At 38.4% G+C, this 26,048-nt stretch overlaps 3 protein-coding genes and 1 long non-coding RNA gene across 5 annotated transcripts in view; 1 reads left to right on the forward strand and 3 right to left on the reverse strand.

Moving 5' to 3' along the window:
* Window positions 1-658: 658 nt before the first annotated feature.
* Window positions 659-4,003, reverse strand: Skp2 (S-phase kinase-associated protein 2). Its single transcript, XM_012377706.2, has 6 exons — window positions 3,782-4,003; window positions 2,767-3,084; window positions 2,403-2,691; window positions 1,852-2,288; window positions 1,648-1,775; window positions 659-1,575 (listed from the first exon to the last, which is right to left on the reverse strand). Exons 1-6 carry the CDS (start codon window positions 3,889-3,891, stop codon window positions 1,226-1,228), a joined length of 1,632 nt encoding a protein of 543 aa, XP_012233129.1. The 5' UTR covers window positions 3,892-4,003; the 3' UTR covers window positions 659-1,225.
* A 101-nt stretch (window positions 4,004-4,104) lies between these two features.
* LOC137001010 (uncharacterized) overlaps window positions 4,105-26,048 on the forward strand; it is a 63,074-nt gene continuing 41,130 nt past the window's right edge. The window contains exons 1-2 of one of the 2 annotated variants that reach the window (XR_010891170.1): window positions 4,105-4,480; window positions 4,896-5,070. This is a non-coding gene — a long non-coding RNA (uncharacterized lncRNA). Of the gene's footprint in view, window positions 4,481-4,618; window positions 4,758-4,895; window positions 5,071-26,048 lie in introns of those variants that run through there. The other variant, XR_010891169.1, reaches the window with a different exon arrangement.
* LOC105678408 (uncharacterized) lies at window positions 4,752-6,447 on the reverse strand. Its single transcript, XM_012377711.2, has 3 exons — window positions 5,742-6,447; window positions 5,100-5,244; window positions 4,752-5,020 (listed from the first exon to the last, which is right to left on the reverse strand). Exons 1-3 carry the CDS (start codon window positions 5,878-5,880, stop codon window positions 4,885-4,887), a joined length of 420 nt encoding a protein of 139 aa, XP_012233134.1. The 5' UTR covers window positions 5,881-6,447; the 3' UTR covers window positions 4,752-4,884.
* Lk6 (Lk6 kinase) lies at window positions 7,464-25,982 on the reverse strand. The gene is made up of 5 exons (XM_012377707.2): window positions 24,914-25,982; window positions 18,755-18,889; window positions 15,714-16,070; window positions 15,051-15,621; window positions 7,464-14,959 (listed from the first exon to the last, which is right to left on the reverse strand). The coding sequence occupies exons 1-5, from the start codon at window positions 24,966-24,968 to the stop codon at window positions 14,503-14,505; spliced, it is 1,575 nt and encodes a 524-aa protein (XP_012233130.1). The 5' UTR covers window positions 24,969-25,982; the 3' UTR covers window positions 7,464-14,502.

The raw sequence follows: 26,048 nt of genomic DNA on the forward strand, positions 1-26,048 counted from the left end.
TGGCCGCGTTCAGCAGAACAACTGCTGAATTGTCGTCTAGTCATCACTTAACGTTGATTTGTTGGTTCTAAAAGTAAGAGCCAATCACGTTCGATTGCTACCAAGCGATTTGTTCTGCTGAACGCGCCCAATGTCTTCTCTTACCAGAAATAACCGCCAATTCTTCCTTCGAAACTGTTTTTTTGATCCGGTAGTTTTGAAAGAGAGCGACAATATACGCATTGGGAAAGAAATTGTTGAAACTTTCTTTTTAGCATGCAACTACAAGAAAGATGACAATTCCAAGTATGCACAATACTGTTCAAATAAAATAGAATTGCAAAATGTGAGTATATTACATTGCGATATTTTTGTAAGAGCGAAAACGAAAATAGATCTAATCGGAATAAAAGACCACATTCACAGTTTTACGTTGTTTCTGCGTATCTCTCTTGTGAATTATTTACGTCGAGTGCATAGAATTACTTCTATGTTCATCTATGTCGCTTGTCGTTTATTTCACCAATTCAGATAATAACTACAGTTACACACATATACGCAATTGATAAGATATAAGCAAATTAAAACACTCGGATTATACATATAATTATATAAATTAAGAATATTTTTATACAATAATGACATAACAAATATAAATTTGTAATTCAAAGGCAGTATATTTAATTAAAGATATTTTATTGTATATGTAATAGATTATGTAATCGTTAATTAATAATGAACATTGATTTGTTATCACAAGTACCCTTTAGATTTCAACTCTTGCATCTTGCGAATGCTGAACAATACATATAAATCTATATCTGATCACTTTACACGATTCTCTTTGAGATCTTTCAAATTAGTAGCAAAATTAGTAGCAGCAAAATTGACAAACTTTTATTTGTGTAATATAATTAGAAGTTACTAGTAAACAAGACGGTCTCGCACAGCCGTAATAATTCAATACGTTAAGTATCAACACAGTGCTTTTTACTATAAGAATAATCTATTTACAAAACTTCTAAATATATCTGAGCAACAATTCAATATTAAATTGTCAGAAAACTATATGTATTATCTTAAATGTTTATCTCACTCTTTCCCAAGTTAAATTAAATTTTTTCAGTACGGTATATTCAGTCTGCGTAAAAACAGTACTGTACAATATTACGTACAGATCATTTACCCTTTGGTCGAACCTATTGTTACATTTACTGTAAACCGATGAGTATTATGCTTCTCAAATTCAATCTCTAACGCGAAGACCCCAAATACTGGTTCTTCGAATACCGACTGTCGGCCTTGCGACCGAGCTATAGAGGAATTTATTAATTTCGGGTTGTTGATGCAAGTTAGCTTGTAACGATTTGAGCACTGATTCCGACATCAATCCGAAAACATCTAAATACATTAGACACGGCATATGAGCTAATCTTATATACGCTGATTGTGGAATGCTGTAGCAACGGCTCAGCGATAAATGCTCAATTTTGGAAAAATTTAGTAAATGATGGACACTTAGTATTGTAAGCATAGCACAATCACTCAAGTCTAATTCTATAATATCTGGACACCTTTTTGACAAGTCTTTTATGTCTGAAATTAGAAAAAAAAGATGTAAAGTTGAAGATATCAAAATAAATAACAAACCTCAATGATTATACTTACTATCATCAGTTAGCGTTTTCCTACAGCCCGCTATATTTAGGCGCGTAATAGATGTCGGCATTGCCTTACAAAGTAAAGTCATACAGTCATTATCCAAGGAACACCATGCCATATTGAGTGAAGTTAAACTGAAACAGAAGGTGCGATGTTAGAAACACAAATTGTGAAACTTGCGTTTGCACATACGTAGAGAAATAATTTTACCTTTCAAGCTTCATTACATCATGAATACACTGAATATCTAAATTTTCGCACATTGTTAGATTCAAGACTTTTAATTCGGTATTTTCACTAATAGCTTTACAACAGTCTCTATTTAATATACATTTCTCCAATGACAACTTTTTCAGATATTTACATTTGGATAATAGCACAGCTAAACCAATCGGCGATATAACAGCCATAGATAAATCCAAATATTGTAATTTACTGATGTAAGAGCCATTGAGAACTTGACTGCCCATAGAAAAGACAGAATCTGCGATTTCCGCTTGTGCCAGTCTTAGAATTTGTACCCCTCGTGGCAATATATGCCCTAATGTGCCTTCGCCTAAAACTTTACTACCCAAGTCTAATCTAGTCCATAATACTTCATCACGAGCTATTTGACACCAACGTTTGCATACCAACATGGCGCGTACCTGGCAGGCAAAACAAATAATTTATATAAATGATTAGTGAAACATGATATATATATATATATATATATAAATTTTCCAGATTAAAGCATTTAATATTTTTTATATTCTTCTTACCAAACATTTTTTAGGTAACCATTTTAATATCATCAAAATGATTTCATCCGACAATTTGTTAAACTTGTCTTCACCATCAATGGAAGGTTTTCTTTTTCTTCGAAATAAGCAAAATTGATCTAAACAAGCTTGTTCATTCTTATCAATGGAAGTATTCATGTTTCCCTTGACAAAATTTTCTTTTAGATCCCCAAAATGATCAGCTTCTACTCTTGATGAATAGCCAGATTCATTCTCTATGTCGCCAAACACGTTTAGATCATATAAATCAGAGGGGTCTTTTTGTGTTCTGTAAAATGATAAATTAAAAATAATGAAAGATATTTAACTTAAATTTCTAAAATAATTTTTTTTCATCACAAACCTCTTTGTATTAACAATTTCCAAATCAGGACTCGTATAAACTTCCTCTTGATATTCAAAGCCAATAGTTTTATTTGTCAACAATCTTTTGTTATGATCTAAACTTATTGGCAACACTGTACAATCTTCAGATTCTAACGTTTTTGTATTTTTACAGTTTCTTTCATCTTCTAACATACCAACACCCATATCTTCTAAAATTTCCGGTTCTACAAGACTGGCAGTTCCAGAATATGACCATCTTGTATTACTTTGAGACCCACTGTCAAAGCTACTATTTAGAATGTTATTACAATCATTATCCAAGCATAATCGTTTGCTGTAAACATAGAGAATTATATTATATTTTCACGCAAATAATTTGTAAAACAGACAAGTTATATGATGCATCTATTTTATCAAGACCTTTTTCTCTTTCTCTAGTTATGTGTCTATGAATATGTATTTGTGTTTTTAAAAATTCTTCAAAATTTAAATATGATTATCAAATTATATCAAATTATAAATACAATACATATTCTTTATTTGCAATTCTTTATTCACACAGCACACATTTGCAGATAATGTTAATCTCACAAGTAGTTAAAGCTGTAAAAAATTTTCAATTTACTCACGAACTAAAAGAAATGTTGAAAAAATCTTTCAAAGAAATTTTTCAATGGATCTTTTAAACTCGAAAGTTTCTTAAATATTATAAATTTGCTAACGAAAACACAAGGAAAAAACCGCGGTAACCGAAAACACAGAAATTTCTCAATATCAATTTTTGGCCACAATCACAATAAAGTAAAACGGTTGGTTGCATTTCTAAGACTATTTAGAGTATCTTTTTTAATCTAGTATTTGAGGGTTGCTTTTAATTTTGCCTACGAAAAAGTTTTAGAGTAAATAAGCGCGCGCGCGGGTGAACACACCTGCCCATCCCTCAACTCGTGAAGCAACAAGTTAAAAATTCGTATGCAACCGGTAAAAAGCTCTACAAAGATTTACGCGTCACCTAATGAAATTTTGCTCACCTTTCTGGCGGAGAGAATTCCTCCGATTTTGATAAACGGCGAGTCTTTTCATGCAATCGCATGTGTTCAACCACACCAGAATTCATTTTAGGTGGGAAAAAGGGATACATTAACCTCTTCGATCACCGGCGCCGCTCTCAACCACCGATCGCTCGCAAAACAAACGCTCATTGGCGCGGCGATCGACGGTGCTGTGCTAGTAAAAAATTGGACATCTTCAGATTTTTAATCAAAAAGATAATTAACCACATTCTGCGCGTTTAAAATTTTACTTATACATTTTCAATTTTTATATTTTTTATTGCTGGCAATTGTAGAACGCAATAAAACATTTCTTAGCTGTGGAGTATTGCAGAACGCAAAGTTCTACTATATCAACCGAATTTTGACACTGTTAATAACGTCATATATTGTTAGATGGCGCAAAAATACTACGTGAAGTTGGACGCGCGACTTTTGGTTTTCTTCACCATTACGGGATGTCGCGAGTGTTGAACAAAACATCGTTTCGTGTGTTTGTAGTTTTGACGTTATTTTTCTTCGTTGCAATGTTAAAATGCGTATTGAGAGTGTCGTACAAAATGCCACACAAACGAATATCATAAAGTTCACATCGAGAATGCCATACGCGCGATCGTCATAATGTGATGAGATTTGTATCGGAAGTATCATGTTGCACGATCGTTGTGATACAGTAAAGTACGTTTAATATCACGAGTTTCATAAAAATGGCGCGTAATTGCTTCACTGATTTGCAATATTGGAGTAGATTGCTAATTGATTTCCAACGCGAATATGACGATTGTCGCATTTAATTATGCTGCCAGTATTGAAAATCTATAGTGTATGTGACATGAACTATAGATTTTGAATATTAGAACGTAAACGTACTATTTCGAAGCATAGAGAATGTGTTTTTCATTAATCATCATCACGGTTTCACACTCTTTTCACATTCTTTCACGCGGGTTTCTGGGTTAGTAATATCAATAATATCTTACACACAATTGCAATCAGAATATAACTTTGATTTATCAATGATTGCCACTGAATTATAATTATTATACATCCATAATGATGACTTGATAATAACGAAGTATCATTTATTGTTTAGGATTCTTGAACTTTTGGTCCTCGGCGTAAATTTTCATCTGAAAGCTTACCAAATCCGATGTTTTCTTATGAAAATTAAATGGCGTGTTCTTCGGATGTATCCCTTTGTCGTGCCACCAACCGTAACTGGAAATCATCAAAACGGCTGATTAGAGTGTGGAGTAACTACGAAATCGGTGAGTAAGTGTCGAGAAGTAAAAGTTACGTGTGACTGGTCAATAATGGCGACTGGTACAAATTTCTCGGATTTCTATCCTGCTCCGTAGCGATTCTCTCAAGCGTGTCGCTTATGTCCGCATTCTGCGCGTCCTCGAATTCTCTTGAGTAGAATTTCGGCGTGACAAAATCCGCTGCAATGTATTCGCATTTTGCGTGCGCATTTATTCAGATCATATTACGCTCAGTTGACGGCTTTACCTTATGTGAATCGAGATCGCGTGATTTTATCGTAAACACAAATATATTAACCGCGAAAATAATATTTATTGCTAAGAAAAGAATCAGTAGAAATAATCTTACAAAACTTTATCAGAGTGTCATTAATTTTTAATAGATAACTTCGTATTTCAATTTAGAAAAAAGATTTACAAAACTAAATCACTAATAAATTTAATCAAAAAAATATAAAAATAAAGTTTTTTTAAATGTGTATATATATATATATATATATATATATATATATATGACACATATTATTTTTCGAAATTCTATATATCAGAATGATCTAAATTTACTGTTCTCGTTCCAAATTTCTTGGCTGATTTGACTCTGATTCGATTTTGCTTTTACGACAAGTTTTATGATTGAAAAGCATTCAAAGGCTGAGACATTTCGTATGTGTGTATACCATTCGTTTTTGCCACACAAGCGTCGGATCTTCCGCTCTGCTGATTTTTCGAGAAACACAACTTAAACGGTGGCCTCTCCTTTCTTTTCGTTACTGTTACCGATCTTGAGTCGTACGAATCCGTTTGCTGCTCGGACATATTTCGTATATGCCGAAATTTCCAACGGGTCGTCCGCGTCGTTGTCACCGAGATTGCTCAACTGGGCGTCTTCGTCTTAGATTAAGTGCCGGGAACATGCGTGTGTGCGACATACGGGAGTTACCATATTTGATCAATATTGCCTGCGACGTTCAAAAGAAGCAAATTCTCTACTTCAAACAGCTTAAAGCGAAACCTTCTAAAAAAAGCACACACAGAGAGACACCGAGTTCTCTCCTCCGTGAAAATATTATTGCTCAGAGGATGCAATGGTTTGCAAATGATATTTATAAAAGCTTGAGTGTTTTACGAAAATCGCATTAAAAGAAACAATGAAATAATGCCGTGAGAAAATGAGTCTAGAAATCAGGTGTTCTTGCGTTTGCTTTTTTTTCTTCGATTAATCTTGTAATTTAATAAGTAAGATCACAGATTTCAATCCAGTAAGCGAAATATTAGTAGACAGATCGACAGTAAATTTGATCAACTTTCAATCTACCAGCGTTGCTAATATTTTGCTTACTGGGTCGAAATCTGTGATCTCACTTACTTACTGACTAAAAAGGTTATCTAAGAAAAAAAAAGCAAACGTAAGGAACAAAATGTTAGCAGTATTGGCAAATTGATAGCAAATTTAGCATTAATTCGCCAACATTGCTAACATTCAGCTGTCCGGGAAGAGAGATAATGAGCCCGATTCAATTTTTCATATTTATCTCTCTTTATTTTCGACTTTCCCCATTAATAATTCATATATTTCAGTAAAGTATACAATTAATAATAGTTAATCCGGCGCACTGATATTACAAATTCCTTGACTTTGACCATCTTCGTTTTTTTTTTTTTTTTTTCTTATTGACCTCAACACCTCTCCTCCTCTTTATCGTCGTTACACTCGCATTGCCTCTTTACGCCTATTTGCTGGTTACACATCTCTATATACATCTTTCCGTGAATCAAGTTCTCGAGAGAAGAAATAGCCGTTTTTCGGAAAACGAAAAAGAAATATCTCGCTCTCTCGCCCTTATCTATCTTTCTCGACAAAATTTTGGTCTTGCTCTCATGCTTTCTCACTTACTCCCTCGTGTACTCAACCCCGTTCGTATAGATACAAAATACGGATAATACAAAAAGCATTTCAGAATTCTCGTATCAACTCTCGCATTATTATAGGATATTACAGCCGTTACATTCTTACGCGGTAATCGTGCCTAAGCGAAGTCACTTTGCAACTGTTGTAACGCTCGTAAATTCTTGGGACTCAGCCACTAATATAACGTTAAATTCGCTCTAACTTGCGTTTATCTCTGAGCACTATCGTCAAGTATCACGATTGCCTCTCAAGTTCTCGTATTTCATATCGTATTGTTTAAGAAACGACGCAATCAGTTTTTCAGTCCGCCGCTCTGTCAGCTTGGTAGCAGCGAGAGATGTGCTTAATGATATGAGAAAGATTACGATGTTATTACGATGATGAGTTGTACGAGTCGCTGTTATAATGAATATACCGATATAGTACAATACTGTCGTAATCAAAGATGGTATGTAGAGGTTCGAGGATCATCGTGACGACATTTCTCCTCTTTTTCTTTTTTTTTTTTTTTTTTTTTTTTTTTGTTTTCTATACAATAGTTTCAAGATATTTCTCAACAATGCATCTCGTTAATCTCGAAACTATGTAACTGCAATTAAACATCGGAAACAGGTCAACAAGGTAGATTCTTATGCGATTGCTGGGCTGATTGATATCGACAGGACGAATTTTCTTAAGACTTTATCGCGAAGAGCGTCGCACGTCCTTATAGAAAAATACTTGAGATCTTCTCAAGGATACCGTAGAAGAAAGATTTCAGCTTCTCGATCGTTTTGCTGCGTGTACGGCAGGAAGCATGTTGCAATCGGCAGTGCTTCTTCGAAATAGGAGATTCGAGATTCTCCTCGTATCGATTTTTTTTTTTTTTTTTTTTTTTTTTTCGTCCCTCAACATTGAGCCGCATGATTGGGCCTTGGTATTCGATTGTGAGTCCAATTAAAATTTATAGTATCCTCAAAACTGACGTAATATTTTTCTATAGGATATATAACCGATCTGAAAATACCCTTCAGCTTTCAACGGAGCTTTTCGTTGTCGATCGAGACTAATAAAACGCGATCGCTACTGTTCATTTAATGGAGACGAGAGTAAATCGACCAAGTCCTTTTCTTTGAAGAAGAAAGAAGAAGACCGACCCGATAGCTCAATGGTCACAAATCGATCGGGTAGACACAGTTGCATCTTTGTATTCTTATTAATTGTGTGCAAATCAAAGTTGTGGAATAGTTTCTCCTTCAGTCGTCGCGATTAATCAGAATGAATCGGATTAAAATTGAACCATGGTGAAATCGGTTTTATCTTGTCAAGTTTCTGTTCGGCTAATTAACGATAGGGAGAGCTTAGAATACAAAGATTCGACTGTACATTTCAACTGCCTGGTCACTTTCACTCGTGTACAGGGTGTTTCATAAGAAATTTAACAAGCTTCAAGTGCAATATTTTATCGGATTAACCGAGGGAAAGTTCAAAGTAGCAAACTTTTGAAAGTCGCTCGAAAAAGCTTTTCACATTTATCACGAAACACCCTGCATATTTAGATGTTAACGCGAAAAATAAAAGAATGGCGATTTGTACTTGTATATACGCTTGTGGTCGACTTGAACGTCGACGCGCAAGGACGGCGTGTATGTACAAAATTAAATACGATATCTCTTGGCGATTTTGTTGGCGTGCTTTAGAACCGCGACCATGTCGAATGTATTTCTACTGCAATTCCGAATTCAGAAATTTCTTTCGAAGTCAACGCCCCTCTAACGCGTCCGCTGACGAGGTTTTTATTCGATATGACTCAATTTTTTTTGTTTTACCTTCTACTTCTCAACAGACCTCTTCGACATGGACACGATTTTACACAAATATCTACGTCTTAGCTAATAAGACTTGTCCTCTATCTTACACTTTTACAGGTGAGACCATGAGACATTGATCTTCGAAATCTTAAGCGAAATTCTAACTTTCAAAAGTTCCACGCACACGCAATGGAATCTATTTCACTTCCAGCCAATATATTTTGTTTTCGCCTTTTTTTTCCACGGCTTACTTTATTTAATAATGATATCGGTTTTTTCCGAGAATTAAACGCGGAAGAAACTCAACATTCCTCCTTGCATATTCAGATACTCACATGCTCCCTTATATGCATCACATGACGTGACTTGTCATCTTTCTGAAAAATTGCAGTAGGACCAGATAAATCTTACTGGATGTTCTAATTTAACGATTGCGAAACAACGGCGTGAATTTGCCGTGTGCCGAACGAACACGTTTTCGTGAGAAAACAAGTTCAATGTCGAGGGATGTGTGTATCAAGGAGAGAATGTAATAAAGTGTTTTCATATTTCACTTAAAAAATATACATTTTAATCATCAATCGTGTGAAATTAATGACAAATCAGTGTGTTTTGTTTCGTTTGAAATCACGCTATTGCCGATCTGTAATAGAGATTTATGGATAATTCGAGTCATAGGAATTATTGTTGAATTGATCGAATCATATGCTTTCTTGAACGCGTTACGAGCAAGTTTTTTTACTTCCTTAAACGTTCGTACGCGATTGATTGAATCGTGGAGCGATTAACATGTCGTTTACAGGTAGAATAAGGTTTTTTGTACGTTCATAATCCAGTCTCAACATTTATATGTTTCGCTAGGCTAAACGCGCGCCACTTAAATACGAATAAAAGTACGTCGAGAAATTAGCGCCTCGTGCTCACGATATGACTTTTTTTTTTTTTTTAGACTTGCTCATTTATATATTTTAAAAAGATATCGCGGCAAACCAAGATTTATCGGTACGGCTAGATCTTACAGTAAAACTGAAAAGAAATTTCGATTTAGTATTTCTCTTCTTTTTCTAGGAACGTGCTGAACATTTTTGCATAAATGAACTGAAAGATACGTGAGCACGTTATTAAGTGGACTTTAGCCCTTGTTCTCAACCGTCCTCTCTCTTGCTCTCGCATTCATTCGTTCACCCACTCATTCACTCGCTCAATCGCTAAACTAAAGAGTTTTCGGTTTACAAAACGTCTAATACTACGCAATAAGATATCGCACCAAACGCAAGGAATAAAAGAGAAGCTATCGCATTCCTCGATATTCCTCCTGAATAATTTTCAACGAAATCTAACGAGAACGATCGGGAATGCGATACTCTGCGGTCCCTTCTCTTTTTTTCACAATCAAGCTTTGCTTTCTCAACCGTGTCAAAAAAATATATCGTTTATGTCCTACATACAAGTGGGTATGAAAAATAAAAAATATTTTTTGGCCATTTTTCCTTTTATAACAATTTTTTTGGGATACATGGAAGAAGGGATTGTAATATGTGGGAGAGGAGCGGGATTTGAAGGTTCGGGGGAAAGATTGATTCGGACACGGGAATGTTTCGATTTCAAGGGATGCGGAAAAGGGATTCAGTTAAGAAGGCCATGAAGATATGAGAGGAGATGCGTTATGTGTGGGAGGAAAGGGATGAGAAGGTAGATCGGGATAAAATTTGGGGAGTACTATCGCACTTATCGATCTACTTTTTTTTTAGGATATATATAGGCACTATAACTACTAGATAAATCTTATTTACATTCTCCAGTTTTCTCTTGCTACTCTTCCCACATTCGATCGACATATCGATTATAAGAATAAGAAAAGTGATCGAAATCTGGCTCGCGTTGTATCACCGCACACTCTTTTCTAACGCGCGCCAATTGAACGTCGATTCGAATTTAAGCGTCACTGCTGACGATCTTGAGCACAATCGCTGTTCCGTCTTTGACAATGTCTCTCCTTATTTTTTTTTTTTTTTTTTTTTTCGTCGGGAAAAGGAAAATACGCTTTCTTCGTAGATATGTATCAACCGTGGATACTACGTGACAGACGAATTTTGCAACGAAAACAGATTTGACGAAGAGTGTGCGAACAGAAGACGAAGAGAATAAAGATGCGCATCACCTCAAAATATGTGACGCGTGATTATTTTTATTAGTTTTCTCACACTTTTCTTTTCTTCAAAAAAAGTGCAATGAAAATTTTGCTCTCCTTCCATTCCGCATTTCATTTTTCGTTAGGATTACTGCTCTGTGCACGTGGCGTGAACACACACACACACATACGCACTAACAATTTTTACGGTTTTCTTTTTGCAAACCGTCTCTTGACAAAAGACTTATGTGTATTATAGGGAAGAAAATGAGAATAATAATGTATGCGTTTTACATATATAACTAACCGCTGCGCTATACCGAAACTCAATCTTAGCGATCCAGCCCGTATGAAATTGCATTGTTGCAATTTCAATTTTCGGTAGATGAAATAATGCGTTGATTATTTTACTCTCACAAACAAAGTATTGAAAGTTTCGAATTCGCATTGTATGAAATACTATAATGTGAAAATATAAAAGCAAGTAATGATCTGACATCCGATCAGTATGACCCAGCGGTACCCTTATGCTACAAATTTACGACAAGGTGTCAGGTTTTCCTTTTAAAGGCTAGTAATTAGTTTCTTTCACACATCCCCTCTTCGCTCATAACCGCACGTACACGCACACATATATCTATTCGCATTTTATTATACAATCTTAACTCGTTACGCTTACAGATCTGTATATTATGGCCATTTGTATTTTTTTTCTTTTCCTTTTATATTTTTTCCTTACGCGTGCAGCATACTTCAACATTCGCTCTACTTTTATACCGTTTTATCTTATATATTAGTTAAAAAAAAAAAAACAAAAAAAAGAGAAGAGAAAAGCATCATTTACATTCGGGCCTATATTGAGGCTTCACCAAAACGCAAATGCCCGATACAAGAAAAATTCATTTGTCCCTTCGTTGCAAGATCCAATAGAAAGATAGCGAACAATTTGACGATTTCTTGAGTGGGCGCTTAATTGCTTAATGTAAGTCGTATCGTACGGAACTTCGCGCAAGAACTGAAAAGAAAAAAAGACGAGAGAGACAATGTTTTGAATGATAGAGAATTAATTTTTCGACCTACTATAAGTAATCAAGGAACGCAAAAAATTTTTTTATAATCTTGCGCGAAGAGGCCGATTAATGTATTAATTTTGTCCTTAAGAGAATCCGCATTGTATTGCTTTCCATATGTCTACATCGTAGCTTTCTTATTTACATGGATTTTCATATATATATATATATATATATATATATACATACATACATACATACATACATACATACATACATACATACATACATACATACATACATACATACATACATACATACATACATACATACATACATACATACATACATACATACATACATACATACATACATACATACATACATACATACATACATACATACATACATACATACATACATACATACATACATACATACATATATATGTGTATATATATATATATATATATCATCTCATTCACGCGCTCTAAACACTAATCTTTATCTTATTGGTACTTACAAAGTACAAAGAAGACAGAAGTTGACAAAAGCCATATCCGCCGTGTCTTACAGCAAGCATGACTTTCTAAGAAAGTTTTCAATGATGTAATTACAATGTACAAACGCATATTACATTCGCAACCCTCCGAGGTTACACATTTTTACAAGATCTTGAAAATGAATGCTGTCGATATTAACCTCGGAGAAACCTTAGTAAACCTTATAAATAGCTTTTTACAGTTTCTCCTTCTCTTCGTCATTCTCAAATTGTATGAGTGTAATGTAGAATAACGTGCGCAGCGTTTTCTCAGCTACCTTGAGTAAAATCTGTCCACCGCATCAGCATAAAGAAGTGTATAAGAAAGAAATTCTTTTTGTGTATCTTTTTCTTTTTGCTTGAAAACACATGACGAAGCAAGAAAGTACGAATAACCGATTTCTATTGAAATCGAACTTAGAATTCGGAACGCGTGTCATTTTTTTGTGGGTTCGCGCGAAATTGCAACAAAACGAAGAAAAGCGAATAACAATCAAACAATCAGCGTTTTAAAAACGAAGAAAATTTAAGGAAAGTAAATATTTTGTAGAAAAATATAAAGCAATACCGTGGGTGGGCTTAAAACAACTTTTAGTCGATAAAACTCTACAAAAATATGTAACACCAATTTAACAAACGGTATCTCACGATTTAACAGCTGAGAAATTTTAAACAAACTAGTGGCCATTCTCTTTTTTGATCCATTTTCGCGTAACTTGTATCTTTCGAATGTTACTTTGAAATCTTGCTGACTTACGATCTATCGCGTTTTCTATATTAATCTAATATGAGCAAACTAACTCTGCACCTGCGTGAGCCGAGATACACTCACCCGTTTGCTCCGTTTGAGGATATATTATGGCTCGAATAATATTTGAAACAATATCAAAAGAACAATAAAAGGAACATCTTTTTCGCCTTGCATCGGTTGCGTCTGTAGACTATTTTATTGAAAAATATCAGCGAACAAATAAAAGTAATATTTACGTAATAGAATGTTCGTGCGTTCAGCAGCGCATCAAGTATCATGGATCGCGATTTATCTCCCTTTTTCTTTTTTTTCTTCATTTTCTTTTTTTAATTTCTTTATACATGAACGCACGTATGTGTCTCAATATATGTATACTACTACGTAACAAAGGAATAAAATCGCGTCAATTTCATCAATTGACGCACCAATGTATGTACTTCCAAATTATCCTCGGGATATTTTTTATAATGAAGTATTTGAAACTCGATATATATATATATATTTGTGAATTTGTATTGTGTAACTATGGATGATGATACTGTGTTCCATGCGCGTGTGTGTAGCCCTTATATACTGTACAATATACAATATGACTGCGTGAGTAATGGATAACACGCAGCAAAAATTACAATGCTTGATGAAATCAGATCGCTTTTATTTCCAAGAAATAGAAAAAAAGATTTAATTGTGCGTGACGCACACTATTGAAGTCAAAATATATTTTTTTTTATGATAATAATAATAAATGACAAATATCGTCCTTGTATGCCGCAATGGAGTACTCTTCAATTCTGTTCATATCGCATTGTTATATTATAAGTTGATTAATAATTGAGATTTATCCACTAAACGAAAAGATATAAATCTTTTACTTCAACGTTATAATTTTTTTACATGTTATTTTAATAATTATGTAACATTATAACTATCGCGTTACTATTTAATGCAAAATCAATTGAATTTTCCACTGGAAATAAGAACGCAATCTGATTATCATCAAACTACTAAAAGAAAAATTTAAAACAAAAACAGCTTAGGCTATTGAAGAAAAAAAAGATGACAATATCCTTCCTTTTCGATTACTTTTTGCGGCGAATACTTTTCGATTATTATCGCTGTTGTCATTATCATAAATGATTGAGCCTGTTCTCGTTATCCGCGCAGAATCAAAGACTCGACTTACCCCTAACTTCCTAAAGCCGTTGGAAAAAGTATTGTACATCATTCGCAACCTCATGTAGCTACAAAAAGACAAGTGATACTGTAGCGAGAAAGAGTGATCGGTTTTATCTCGTTCGACGACCTCTCAGCCACTCGGAGATGCAATTACCGCTTTGCTGGTCTGACGTTCGAGTAAATCCGAGCGTGCCTTCAAACGGCGTTGCATCAGGCGGCTCTCGATCGGCGGTGACAGCCCGAACCAATTCTGCAGCGATTCCTTGCTTATGACGCGATTCTTGCCGATGATCTTGGGATCGTTGAGATCGACACTGGAACGCATGGAACACGACTTTTGACGCGTACCGTCGAACTCGCTGGAGGAATGAATTGTCAAGTGCTTGCTGTTTTCAGACAGTTCGCTGCTGGAATCAGACATATGACCGTAGGGGTGATTGTCGTCGTCGGTCGATGACGTGGACAATCTAGGCTCCCGGTTCTCTGCCAATTCCTCGAGATTTAGAGAAAAATGCTGAAGTACCACGCGATTCACAGCCATTGCGGACTCAGCAAACGCTGAGAGTTCTCTAGCGGAGTTGTTCCTCCTGGAAATACGAATTGCGCAATGATTAAAATAAATAGATCGCTAGAGGCAAAGAGATGGCGCGAAAAAAAAAAAAGATAAAAACACCTCACCTTATGATATGAGGCGTGGTAAGTGCTCGATCGCCAGTTTCGACAGAAGTCGGTCCAGGATTAATCCACGAATGTTTCAAAATACTATCAGCGCTGAGCCTCCGATGAGCTTCCTTAACGAGTAGACCTCTGATTAAATCCTTCGCGTCCTCGGAGATGCATCGCCACTCCTTATCAGGAAACTCGTATCTGCCCTCCTGAATACTGGTAAAGAGCAACTCTTGACAGGCTTGACAATTCTCCCCCCTGCCCCAGCCGCAATCGGTGCCGCAATTTCCGTAGAAAGGCGGATAGCCGCAGAGCAAAATATACATGATGACGCCGAGGCTCCATAGATCGCAACGTTTGTCATAATAATTGGCTTCGCCGATGAAAGCCTCGACCACTTCGGGCGCCATAAATTCGGCGCTGCCCACCGGCGTCAAAAGCTGCGGCGTTGCCACAGGACTAGACAACGAGTTGTTGAATTTGATACCTGATCCAAGATCGAAGTCGCATACCTTAATCGGTGTCAATTTATCCGGATACACGCACAGGAGGTTCTCAGGCTTGAGATCTCTGTGGGCAATCCCTGAAAACCACGGAACAAAATCAATGTTTCGATTCTTTATCGCTGATGCACTTAATGTAATTACTTTGTCCTGTCAAAATCATTCGAATTACCTTTCTTGTGAAGAAAGTCGAGCGCGCTTGCGATCTCCTTCACGATCTGACTCGCCTCTCTCTCGGTGAAATGAATCCGTTCTTGAATTCTGTTCAATAACTGACCGCCATTGATCTTCTCGAACACGAGATAAAACTTCTCCTCGTCCTCGAAGAATTCGATCAATTGTATAATGTTCGGGTGGCCCTGGCAATGGTGAAATGTCTCGACTTCCTTAAATACTCTGGCACGCGCGTGTCCGGGAATTTTGTCGATGATCTTCACGGCGTACTCGAGATCCGTATAAAGGGATGTACAGGTCTGAACTGAGGCGTAGGCACCCTCTCCGAGAACTTCTCCGGTCAATTTGTACAGTTCTGCAACAGCAATACACAAGTTCCCTTTTTACACACTTGTCTTCTACAAATTATTCTTCTGGTTTCTCGATTGTGTACAAAACCTCCAGCAATATACTAAGCCCGAGCACACTCGCAGTTTTATTAGAAGAAAAAAAAAGGGGAGGAGGAGGAGAGTATGAAGAAATAATTCTAAGCTACACAGCGCGATACTCATTTAGCATGGAATTGCGCATCGCTCTGCGAACACATTAGCAATTACGTTGTAGCGCGTCGTTAGACAAGAGAGGTCTTGACATCGAGAACGAATCGATCGAAACGCTCGAGAATCGCACGTTAAAAATACTTTTATCGTACGATCGGCGTTCAAAACAAGAAGAAAATTTATTTCCCAATGAGAAATATCGCTAGTTTCGTCCTTGTAAACTCTCTTTAATACCGACTTCTTTGCGGAAGTCATTAAAAAAAAAAGAATGCCTCAATTTTTTTAAAATGTCGATCATGGTTGTTATGCTCGAAAAGCTCAATTATCTCCGCTTTAAATGGGCTGGGCCTCGAACGCGCGACAGCAGTTTGCGCATGTGTGTGTGTGTATGTCCTGTGTGTTGACGGACAGTCAATGTCAAGGTCGAGAGGGGGTGGGCGAGATCAGAGCGCGAAACTACGACGCACATACACCGAATTTTCCCTCTCTCTTGCAAGTCCACGCCAGTTATCGCGACTCCTTTCCTCTTCTCCAGCTCTCCGCGCGCGTTTCTCCCCTACCTCGTCCTGGTCCATCCCTACCTCGTTCGAGCGCCTTCGTTCGAGCGACTCGTACGCGCCTACGTTGCCGAGTTTCTGTTGCCTCCCCACGTTTCCCTGTGCCCCGTCTCATCCCACTTTTCGCTCCGATTATACATCAGGATACGCGCGCATGTCAGCGTCGCCAGCGCCTAGCAACCAGAAACCGATAATACGCCTCCACGTCTTTGCGCCGTTCTATACCAATTTTAACAGTGGTCGGTGCAAATTTAGCGCCTTGAAAATTGCGCGAACATCGACCTACATGCAATTACCGTCGCGATTCAATTAGAGTGCTATAGTCCGATTTAATAATGACGTATCAACGGCAATCATTGCTGGTACGATATGACGGAAGCGTTTTTTTGGGGGGAAATTGCTTTTCACAATTTTAGCGACCAACAATCCGCAGATAGATACATCTAATGTAAATTTCGCAAGTAAATCTCACAATAAATCTGCCGGATTTTCAACTAAGCTGTATCGGCTTTAGAGATAGTATAGAGCTCCAGCGGTGTTGGAAGCTTCTAGAACCAAGCCGAACTCTCCTGAATCGATCACGCGAAATGACGCAACCGACCGAGATAATAAACTCAATCCCATTTGCACTTGAAAAATTGATTAATATTTTCTAATAATGCTAATGGTAAAAACTTAACAAAATTACATTAGAGAACTGAAATGCCAGTATCGATGTCTTACCTTAACGAAAAACTTTACCTAGCTTTGAAGATATTACTTCCAAATATTATTCTCCAAAGTAATATACTTTTAAAGAATATTTCTCAAATATTACAACTATCTATTTTATATATATTTACCAAAATCTTTGATAAAATTAATTTTATCTCTACTAGTAATTAAATAAACTGAGAACGATAACGAATATCTTTATGAAATTTTTAACTCTTCTTTATGAATCATTTATTTCATAAATTGATTAGGAATATTAAGTAAATATCCTGAAAGCTAAATATCAACGCGTCGCGCATATCAATGTAACTCTTTCGTAAAATAATTAAGTTATCGAATACATTATTTATTTATAATTTATAGTGATCGGTATGCCACGACATTAAATGCAAACTATATTCGCGCCGAGTCGAGCAAATCAACACTTGTGTCGAAAACTCATGAAGAATGAATTTGTGGCTCTCTGTGGGCCGCGCTATCGATCGAGCGAGCAACTCCGTGGCCGAATAACCGTATTTGCCAGCTGCGCAGCTCAGATTAATTCCGATCCCGCGTTCTTTATGGAACGACCAGTAAACTAGTTTACTAAGCATGCAAAACCCGCATCTAAATTTCCCGTCGAAGAGACTGTTTTTCCACTAAAATACATTATGAATTATAAAGATAAAAAAAAAACATATGCACGCGATTATTCCAAAAGTAAAAAAACGATAATAATTTGAAGATGAAAATACCGGTATTATTTTATCCTAATTAGAAAGCGATTACTGAGAGAGAGAGCGATGCTTCGAGGATGACTTATGATCCGAGAAAGGGGCAAGTTCCCGGTGTTTATAAACATGCGGCGTACAGTGCGTGGCATGCAAAATTCCAGAATGGCTGCGCGATCGATTATCACTACCCTGCGCGAGTTTCTCGAGCGTTCCGAACTTGTCCAAGGTCACACATACCTAGAGGAGAACTGCAAGTCACTGGTGTGAGAGCCGCGCCATGCGGGGGGTGCGTGCGCATAGAATCTGGTCGTGTATTGGAAAATCGAGACCAAGTCGTTTGACTCGTACTCATGCTCGTATTTGTACTCGTATTTATACTCATACACTCATTCACTTATATACACGCGCTGTCCCTTCCCATATTTTACAATAGGATCCGGAGATTGCGCGCATTTCTACACTAATATCTTCTCATACTCTTTCATACTCTTGACGTCCATCCGTGTATAAATTTACCTTGAAAGCAGGAGGATACCACTGATGAACCGGAACGTCTCTTCCTGCGCCTTTTGCGTCTCGCCTCCTCCTGACGAGCTTGCACCGCGCTCATAGATTCCACCGTCGAAGTTACGTCCCGGCAGGTGCCATCACCTGAAAGCAAGCGCGTCGTTAGTCTAGAAGTCGCAGTTTATCGATCAATTCGATATATTATTTCATCAATTTCTCCTTTACTCGTATAACGGAGTGGAAATAATCTTTCCTAATAGTAACAGTTCTGTTATCTTTCTATTAAGAACCGGTCGCGCTATTAATATATAATATCAGATAACCAATAAGGTTCATGCGCAGTGTTGTTAATAAACTTCACGAAACCGCACGAACCTTGTTGGCTAATTAATATTTCTTTTTTTTTTTATTAATTTGAGTTAACTCTTAATTAAATTCTTTACTTATTGATTACTAGAAGAAAAACTTTACTTTAGTTTCATTTCACATATTCTTTGCTATAAGATATTCGCGTCGTTAGTCTAAATCGTCGTTTATTGATTAAGATGCATTAAAGACTCCAATCTTAAAATAGATGTTTGATTTAAAGCTAACGGTGGAATGATTTTTTAAGATATTCCGCGCAACGATGCGCGATTGCGCAACGAACGTACGTATTTATTTGCGGACAAAGTAGCTCGCGGCCTGCCACACGTGACGAGCTCGCGTTTCTCGTTATCGTCGTTTATTTTTGCGAACTTATCGATACAGCGGTATCATCGTTCGCTATGGTTCGATAATCGTTAATCATTCTTGCGAGTTTACGTTCGTTACCACCCGCGCATTCAGTCAGCGATACTTTTGCCGCATATAAATACACACTGTTCGATCTCTCATCTTCCCCGTCATAATGTATATATAATAAAAGTTGCTATAGTTTGCTTGTTAATAAAAAGATAATAGAAAAAATGTTACGAGAAAAGATTATCGCGCGCCGCGTAAAGTAGGGGAGTTCTGCATTCATCAGGATGCGTTGTCTTTCATGAATAACTAGACTTTTATTGGTCGAAGGTTTAAAATAATTCCCGCGTCGTTATAATTAACATCGAGTAGACGTCAGCAGGTCTCCCGCTATTTTCAACGCATCGTAAAATAACGCGTTTACATTTTCACATGTGCATTACGTAACTCAATTTATACATCGCGCTAGTTTACAATGATTAAAAGTCTGAATCATGAGCGAAGTGATAAATAATTTTAAAAAATATGATAACGTATTTTTATATATGTTCAAAAAAAATGAAAATAATTTGAAATGAAGGGGAGAAAAATATTGCTCAGAAATGCTTTATCTCTTTTGTTGATCTCGGCTTTTTTGCCGAGTGTACTTACCCGTGATAAAAGGGAAATTGGGAAGGACCGGCGGGAGTTCGTTCTATAGGGACGCCTCGGTTACAGAGGGAACTTTTGTATCTGACAGGGCGAAAAAGTGTACGTGCAATCGATTTCGCCGGCGGCAAATAAAAATGGAAACAGTTCGCCTGTAAAGTCGGTCCGACACAACAATGCGTTATCGTTCGGACGTAAAATTGATACAAGATCAAAACAACGAATAGTGATTTTGCAGCGGTCTGTATATGCAGATAGATTCTATCTTCGCACTTTCTAATTCGGGTAAAAATGTATGTGTGTGCGACTGCTGCTCGCTGATACGAACCGTCGTGCCAGCGGCAGTTTGGCGTTTCCCTCTCTATTCTCTTGTTGGGAAAGTTCACTCGCTTGGCTTGACTTGCGCGAAGGCGCAGCCCTGGGAGACCGGTAACCGGTAACGCGATTCACGATCTTCAACGTTAACGAAGTTGCACACTGGATATTTACGCGAGCCATACATCACTGGCGAGGCAATGCTTATATTCCACGATGTTTCTGCGACAATGAGTTTATGTGCGCAAACGGCTTTCGTATATCAAAATAAATGTTTGCACTGAGAATCATTTAGTTAATTATATATAATCAAGTGAATATTGATAGCATTGAATCAAATCTTACTTTGTATTCTTGTTGTTGACAATGTACCTGTCACTTTTATTTGATTGACTTTTTAATTAAGAAAGTGCGACCATGCATAAGCAGCGCGCTTAATCAGAAGAGAATTTTTTTTTTCGATGAATAAAATATGTATTTGTAAAAAAATTAAAAGAAAATGAAACACTTTATCGCCTCGTAGAAATTTCGAATATTGAAAAAACGCGGTGCTAATTACACTGCGTATTAATAGCGATAAATCCGCTTTGTTTTTCCGAGCGATGCGGAAGAACAATCGATCGTGTGGGCAAAGACGTTGCGGCGATACTAGGAGGTGCGCGATAAATAACGGCGATGAATAATAAAATACTATGTGTGAGTGAATCGACTCTCTGCCACTCCTTCGAGAGTGGACGGACACACTCGGGTCACTCGCGTGGGCCGAGGAGAAATCAGAGTCGGATCGAGAACGAGCCCGCGCGTAACTGTAAGCCGAGCGATTCCTCTCTCATTGTCTGCGATAATCGCAATGACCGACGATTCCGCGGCAATCTTGGAATGGAATTAAGTCAAAATATGTCGGCGAATAAAGAAGAAAATATTGGCAGAACAAAGATGATCTATATTACTCGAAATGATTTCATTGCAAACGCGATTGCGCCATGAGTCGTGTTTAATTCATGTGACTGTAATCGCATTAATCGATAACAAATATAGTTCAAGCCCACGTTCTGACCGAAGGAAAAAAATATGCAATCGTAACAGTTTCTCGAGAAATCATTAGCTCTAAGAACTTGAAAAAGATTGATTAGTATCGCTCGAGTGTTATTCGAGGCGTTTTCGCTCGGAGACAACTACCGGCTATTGTCTTCAGGCGACTCGAGAGAGACTCGGATTTCACAGTGATCCAAAAATAAGCGTACGGACACTTGGACAGGACGTCTCGCGATCGACCATCTCCGAAAATGACTGCATTTTGCGGCATATATCGAGAGCCGATCTTCCATCCGGAAATGCTACAAATTTCGAGACGGCCTCTCTCTTTCAATCCCGACTCGCCCCATTCATTTCTTTTTGGAATCTTTAACTTTCGATGCGCGCGCGTGTGTCCCACTATCGTCACACATTTTCGCGCGTGATCATAATTTCGGTGCCGAGGCACCAAGTGTATTTTCGTGCGTCACGTCGACGCCGACGCCGACATCGCACAACGACCGGCACGAACCGAGTCTCCGAGTTCAATGACTGGCACAGAAAAGGAACACCGCCATCTTACGCGAGATATGCACGTACGATAGTGTCCTATCCGCATGCGTATGCTGCTGATTACGCGAGAATTATCACCGCATCGCGATGAATTTCCTTACATAAATCTTAGAGAAAGAAAAAAAAGATGCGGCCGACGTACACTCCAATTGTTGTAACATTGTCACACTTGAAGACAGTTAAATCTATAATCTCCCCGTTGAGAATATATATTTAGACACGGTTCTCTGTCGAAGAGTAACGAAAAATCCTCTTTGAATGATAAACTGGATTACCTGTTCATAAATGAAAGGCTTCACGATGACCCGAAACATCGTGCGCGTTCGTAATGAGTATTTTAGCCGAAGTCTGAGAGGAAGATGGTACACAACTGTGTAATAATGTATCATTAACGATCGCATAAATTAAGTGAACAAAGCGACGGTACACATACGAACACATCGTCACCCAATTAAAGGGTCAGGCAGAAAAGGAGTAATCACGCGACGTGCCGGAGCGTGACTTTTATTTTCCTAGCTGTTATCGTTACGTGAGGCTGCACATATGTGACAGTGGAAACCTACGCGGAGAATCGTACGGTGCATATCTCGGCTCTTTTCTGCTCCGACAAAGAAATAGCGCTCGGTTATAATTTGACGTATAACTTTCCGAAAAAAAGAATATTGTGCACAGAACTGTGCACAAATGTCGAAATAAATAAAGACCGCTGTTCTATTTCGAATCGCGATGCACACCTCCTCTTTTCTTTATTTCTCTATGTATTATTTTTAATGACGATTGTAAATGCTGCTCCAATTTATTATTTTTATTTAAACGAAACATCCATTTCTGTTCTTAATGTACATCGATAGCGCGAGAATCGAGCGATCAAACGTTCAAATATTAACCATGCACGACGTTATTTAGTTTGAAAGACCGAATCAAAATCGGTATGTGTAGTTGTTGTCTCTTTGTTCTTCTGGTCGTACGTGTGCTTCCCTTTAAAAGCGCACGAAACTGACATGCGCGGCCCGGGACCCTTCGTTCTTTGTTTGAATCGCCCCATAACCGACTCGTTCCCCCTTCGCGTCGGGATTCGCTGGCGCCGAACCCCGAACCATCTTGTATACCGACTAACCCACTTCGCCCCATCGTCCCTTTTCCAACCCCCAAAAAATAATCTGGCCATGCCAAGCGACGCCGATACTCGGAAGCGGCGTTGCAAAATCCAATGACGCCGTTAGCCGCCGTGCGCGCGCGGTTTCTCCCGGCTCCAAAAATACCCGAGTTTGCAAGATTTTGGCAGATACATTGGCGCAAAATCATCATAAAAAGACGGCGTCAGCGAGATTTGATCCGCGACCGAGGCGAAATAATTTTGCAGACGCGGATAAAAATAAGAATTCGACGTTCTCATATTTACACGTATCTTCTTTCCTCCGATCATCTAATTTTCGTTCTTCTTTTCGCCTTTTGAGTAAACTGGAATTGCGGACGTGATTATAATTATCGGTTTATCCATTAACGCGAACAAACCGTCGGCTAAGAAATAATCGCGTGCGACGTTAGTCTTTCGTCTTATTTGGAAATGTTACGTGCGCGTCTGTTTTATTTTGTTATCTCCTACAAAGCGTGTTTATATAATTAGATGCGACGTAGTAGCCTTGAGAATTTTTCCAAGTTTAAAAATAGTAAAAAGCGAGGCACAATTACCGATTGTTTGACTTGATTATCAGTGAGCTACAGAGTATACGAAAATATTCAGCTAAGCACGCACGAATGTATATTATTAACAATCTGACGATCACCTTGCGCAGAATATCCGCGTTACATCAGCCATTCTATTTATCGCTCACGACGTATGTGAACGAACTGAAGAAGTTTGATTCTACTGCATCGTGTTTTTCGTGAATAAAATCGGTTTGTATCTTGCAGCGAAACGTGTGAAATCTAGCGCCGCAGCGGCGGCGAATTACGTAGAAAAAGTCGATATACCTTGTAATACTCGATACGTTCGATGATGTTCATCAAAACATCTGAGAGAAACCCGTTTGCCACGTCGCGATCCTGTGCGGTCTGATGAAACGTGTTCGCGTGTTTACAGTATGCTGTCACCAAGAAACGCAATGAAACAAGCAAGCGATTAATTAGCAAATTATTATTCACTTATCCTTTCTGATCTTTTTTCCATTGAAAAAAAAGTAAGGAAGCAAGTCGCCATTCACGTATCGGCCGGCACTGCACGCTTTCGAGAAAGTTCCTTCTCGCTGACTCCTCGACTCATCGTATTCGCGACGCGATTTTCCGCAACGACACGCGAATTATTAAACGAGCGTAATGTAATCGCATCCGATATTCTCGACGCGTCTTCTTTTTCCTGTCAACGTGACTCGCGAACGTCAAACTCATCAATCGTTCCCCCACCTTGCTAACTCCTAAAATTACTTTGTCCCGTGACAATGATGAAAACGCAAATCGCAAAGGAGTATTTATCCGTTATCCTGGGTCGTTGCACATCGACCGGTGAAAATGGCCGCCGTAGCTGCCGACTGCGATGTTCGCCGGTTCGCAAAATAAACATCGATGTACAACGAGGTATTTCATAAGTCCCGATCGTAAACTTCGTGACAAATTCTTTGATGAATTCGGATTAGAGTTTCCTCGGTGAGCACGTTGAGATATTGATAGAAATCGAAAAAGACAGTACACTTTTCGCTTTACAATTAGACAAGTGGAGTAGCTAAGGAAATCGTTTAATAGGTTAACAAATGGACTTGGGTTGAAAATATGAAATCTGAACACTACAAGGATGGGATGGAAATCAATAAAGATTGATTTCAAGCTGTTTAGAGAAAGTAAGGTCGGGCAGTAAAGTCATAAGAGTTGTAAAATATCACGTGAAATGAGAATTTCACTCACCTCGTCCGGCCTCCTGAGTACCGTCCTCTCTTTCCTCCAGAATTTTCTCTACCATGTTTCCTCGTGCACTCTTCGTCCTTGCAGATGAAAGATGAAGCAATTTACTGGTTCACCACAATCGAGAGATCTGTCCGAGCGCTCGTTCTTCACTCTTGTAACTCGCACCGGTGCAATAATTATAAAAAAGTCAGTCGTATATACAAAAAAGCCTATCCACTAAGATACTGATATAATCTTCCGTCGGAGCGATTTTCTCTCTCCCTCTTAGATCTTCGCTTCGCGTCGCTCGCCTCTCTCACTTACTCTCCTCTCCTCTCTCCTCACTCTCTCGCCTCTCTCTCTCTCTCTCTCTCTCTCTCGTCTCGCCACGTATTTCTCGTGAAGAGGGTCGATGTATATCAGCGTCGATATCACAGATACAAATAAATATATAAAGCCTATCTCTATATATCTCTTCTCCGCGCAGTTGTTCTTTCTTTCTCGCGAACGACGATGACACGTCCACAGGTGCTACTGCTGATAACGATGTTGTTTTTGAATAAATACTATCACAGACTTTGACACTGCACTTTCTCTCGGTCGGTCATCCTTCGCGTTGATTTTTTTTCTTTCTTCCCTTCCTCCCTCCCTCTCTCCCTTTCTCTCTCTCCCTCTCTCTCTCTCTCTGTCTCTCTCTTTCTTTCTCGCGACGTCAAGCTTCTTTGTCGACGTCGATCTTCCTCTCCTAACAACCAAGCAGCCAAGCCTTTCCGCCGATGAGAAGCTAAGCTCGTCGTCAGCCTCTCGCCAGAACCTTCTCCGCGCGACCTGCTCGTCGTTACCTCGTCTTCCTCCTCTCCTCTTCTTCCCGCTGCTCCCCCTCCGCAGAAGGTTTTTAACCGGTTGCACCGGGCCTTTTCGCACGCGATGTTCGTCGTGGTTCCGTTGTCGCTATCGCACAGCCTCTCGCACGTAGCGGCAGTCGGGCTCGGAAGCGCATTAAAAACCCTTCGTCTAACACATCTGGTCGTTCTTCCTCATCACCATCCCTGACTGCTCGGCAGTTGGTTTCCGACTGAGCTCGACAAGATGGCTGCTCTGCTTACTAACACCTCGCGATCCCCCCCTCCGCGCCCTGGAACTGCTTCAGCTTGCC

This window comes from Linepithema humile, chromosome 7, assembly GCF_040581485.1.
Source record: "Linepithema humile isolate Giens D197 chromosome 7, Lhum_UNIL_v1.0, whole genome shotgun sequence".
NCBI lineage: Eukaryota > Metazoa > Arthropoda > Insecta > Hymenoptera > Formicidae > Linepithema > Linepithema humile.